The sequence below is a fragment of the Quercus robur genome, chromosome 4, assembly GCF_932294415.1.
Source record: "Quercus robur chromosome 4, dhQueRobu3.1, whole genome shotgun sequence".
NCBI classification, from domain to species: Eukaryota; Viridiplantae; Streptophyta; class Magnoliopsida; order Fagales; family Fagaceae; genus Quercus; species Quercus robur.
The window spans coordinates 62,016,030-62,019,594 of NC_065537.1; the positions used below are offsets into that span (position 1 = coordinate 62,016,030).

A 3,565-nucleotide genomic window follows, 5' to 3' on the forward strand; every position below is an offset into this window, starting at 1 on the left:
CGCTAAAAATAGCACACACTAAACCCTGCAGTTTACTCAATTTTAAATCTTAAATTTTAGTTTTATAAAAATTATTTCTTGTGTAAGCTCATTAACTTTAGATAAATTTAAATTGAAAAATTATATTAAACTAAAAATAAAAAAACTTTACTGCACATGTAGAACGTGTATAATGAGGCTAGTTATTTATTTTGGAGTATTATTATGGAGTATTTTTTTTATTTTTTTTTATTTAGTATGTGTTCTAATCCATCAAGGTAATGGTCTCCATAAGTTATAAGTCATCCACGTTCGGTTAGAACCCGGATGACTAATTAAGAACTTTTCTATTTAATGCTTCCCAAAGCATTAGGCCGTAAACAAAGATATCTCTATAGCAAATTTAATCCGATCGCATACAGCTACTTTCTCTCCCTTCAAATCTTCTTCTCTCAAAAACAACAGTGACGTCCCTCACCAATGGAGTCTAAATCCAAGAAAACAAGGACAACGAAGAATATTTCAAACACCACCACCCATATGGTTAACGTCGATGACAGACTCAGCAATTTGCCGCAAGATATTCTTCACCATATCCTCTCCTTCCTTGAAACTAGAGAAGTCATACTACTAAGCCGGCTGTCAAGAAGATGGAGACGCGTTTGGAAATTGATGCCTTACTTGAATTTCGACCAAACCCCATCTGAATCAAAAGACAGGTTCATCGGATTCGGATGGTCGGTGCTAAGTTTGCGAGATGGGTTCGATATTAAACGTTTCCGTTTATCGTGTCATGTAATTCGTAAACATGTACTTAAACCACTGCTCTCGGTGGCCAAGAATCGTGGGGTCGTCGTGCTTGATCTTGATATCATTAGTTTTAAGTCTTTTGAGAATGGCAAGGCATTTGAATTGCTGAGTTGTTTCGCTGATTGTAGGCCTTTACCTGAAATAAACTTGACATTGGTTGACTCGGGCATAAGTTATATTGATTCAATGAGTTTAGCCATGGTGAGAACCCTACATCTTGAAAACTCAGAATTCTGTGGGCAAACTTTTGGTGAAACTGAAAAACTCGTTTTACGTTGTCCACACTTTGAAAACTTCTTGTTGAAAAACTGCTATATGCGTCGTCGACCATTCGATGTTATTGACATCAAAGCCGCTAATCTTAAGAATCTGAAGTTTTTGACACCGCCCACAAGCGTTCATTTCGAGGCGAGCTCAAGATTTCTGCACCAAATCTTTTGTGCTTATCTTATCGTGGTCCTACTTTGAAAGGATACTCTTTGCAGAATTTATCATCATTGAACAAAGCTTTAATTCACTATAGAGTTAAATATGAAGAGGACGGTTGTTTTTTGTTGTCTTTAGTCAGTGCTTTGTATAACGCTGAAGTTCTATATTTGTCCAGCCACTTCTTGCAGGTATGTTACAATCAGTTCTGCATTTTAATTTGTTTTTGATAGAGATATATTAACTCATTAACATAAGTCTAGGCGTAATTCTACTTAGTGTGCTCCGTAGACGTAGGCAGTAAAACTGAACCATGTAACTCTAGTGTACGTGTTCTTATGTTCTTATTTTATGCTTCTCTCTTCTACATCTATTCAATCATATTCAACATAAAATATATCATAGCTAATATTTAATAGTTTTATATACGACTTACACTATATTCTCTATGTGCCATCAATAACTTTGTCATCACTTGCAAAATTTCAATCTATTGAAGATTATATATATATATATATATATATATCTCGCAAATATTTTTACTTGTTGACTACAACTAGATATGGAGTGTACTATGTTCTTCTTGGGAACATGACTCTAGCATAGAATTGTTGATACAATCGTAATTGATATACGAACTCATAAATCCTTATTTCTTTGATCTATTTTCAGCACCTATCTCATCTGACTTATAAAGAAGGATGCCTTCCTCCTACATTCCTTAGATTGAAGTCCTTGACTCTGAGCATAGTACTGACTCAACGCAACATGACAGGGCTACGCCAGTTGCTTAGCTACTCGCGCACCAATCTTAGAAGCACTTCGCATCGATTTTGATAAGGTAAATGACAATATCTTACACTTTAGTTATAAAAGGATATATATTCAAGTAATCATTGTATATATTTTTTACATTAGGACCTGCCATCATTGTTTAAAATTGAAAATGTCATCAAAATCATTAAGTATCTGTTATTATTTATAAATTAAACAAAAATGTTCTACACATGTCATGTTTAGGCACAAAACTTTTGTTACAATCAAAAGAAGATTGAGGTTATATATTAAGTATTTATTGGGGTTATGGTGATATTAAAATAAAGGTTAATTATATATTCTTTTCTTAAACGTAAAAACATCTGTTTTACTTGTCATTCTTAAGCACATTTTGTTCGTTGTGTCATTTTCAAGACAAAAGCTTTTGTCATAATGGAAAGAAAAATAATATTACTAAGAGTTTATTGGGGTATAGTGATATTGAGAAAAAAACATGCACACTGAAGAGAAAATGAGGTTTTATTGTAAAGGTACACCACAAACTTATTATTTAAAGATTTTTTTCTAAAATATGAGAGAGAGAGAGAGAGATTCCAAATTTTTATTCTTTAGAGAGGTTCCTGGCCTACATTATAAAATTAACACACAAAAAAAAAAAAAAAAAATTATTCTTTAGAGAGGTTCCTGGCCTACATTATAAAATTAACACCAAAAAAAAAAAAAAACTAGCATCATTGCAGTTTATTAATAAAGAAAAATTCTTGAGGTATAAAAGCTCACTGTTACTTGCTTCTTATTTGTAATTGCCATTTGGCTTGATCTTTTGATTATTTTCTAATTATTTAAATTTAGTTGAATTATCAATTATGATATTATTATCTGATTTTTTTACTTTAAAATACTGTCATATATGTGTGTGTAATTGATTCAAGTACTTTATATTCATCATTGTGAAATAAACTAAAATAAACAAACTTTTATCATTTTGACTCACATGTAGAGAACGAGAAATCGATATCTAAGATACACCAATCAAGAGTGTGAAGCTTTGCAGGAGACGTTGGAACATAATGTCTCATGTTTAACTCACCATCTCAAGAAAGTGGAGATCAATAGTTTTGTTTGGAGGATAATAGCTTCTGATCAATTGGTTAAGTATTTGCTTGAGAACGGAAAGGTATTGGAAAAAATTACTATTACTTGTCAGAACCCAGAGAATAAAAGGTTTGTAAGGTTGCAAGAATTTGGTAGAGCATCTCCAAATGTTGCTATATCATTTACCACTTTTATGGAGAGAAAACCATTATGGTTTGAAGTTGATGATGGTTCCGGTGATAGAATTGATGGAACTATGTGATTTTGAAGATAGAAGGAGGTACTCGCAATAATTTATTGAAGAAGTAAAGAACCCGTGTCAATAATTTGATATGAATTCCTGTATCATAGATCAAGAGTTTGATGTTGACTTTAGTTTTCTAAATTATCAATTTACATTTTTATTTTAAAAATAAGTAATTAATTTTTATAATTAGAAATTTTACATTTATCTTATATGATCTTCCAATACATACAC

At 31.8% G+C, this 3,565-nt stretch overlaps 1 protein-coding gene across 1 annotated transcript; it reads left to right on the forward strand.

The window, feature by feature from the left end:
• The first annotated feature begins 459 nt into the window (after positions 1 to 459).
• On the forward strand, positions 460 to 3,349 carry LOC126722338 (putative F-box protein At5g38390). The gene is made up of 4 exons (XM_050425488.1): positions 460 to 1,163; positions 1,394 to 1,406; positions 1,991 to 2,056; positions 2,993 to 3,349. The coding sequence occupies exons 1-4, from the start codon at positions 460 to 462 to the stop codon at positions 3,347 to 3,349; spliced, it is 1,140 nt and encodes a 379-aa protein (XP_050281445.1).
• Positions 3,350 to 3,565: the final 216 nt, after the last annotated feature.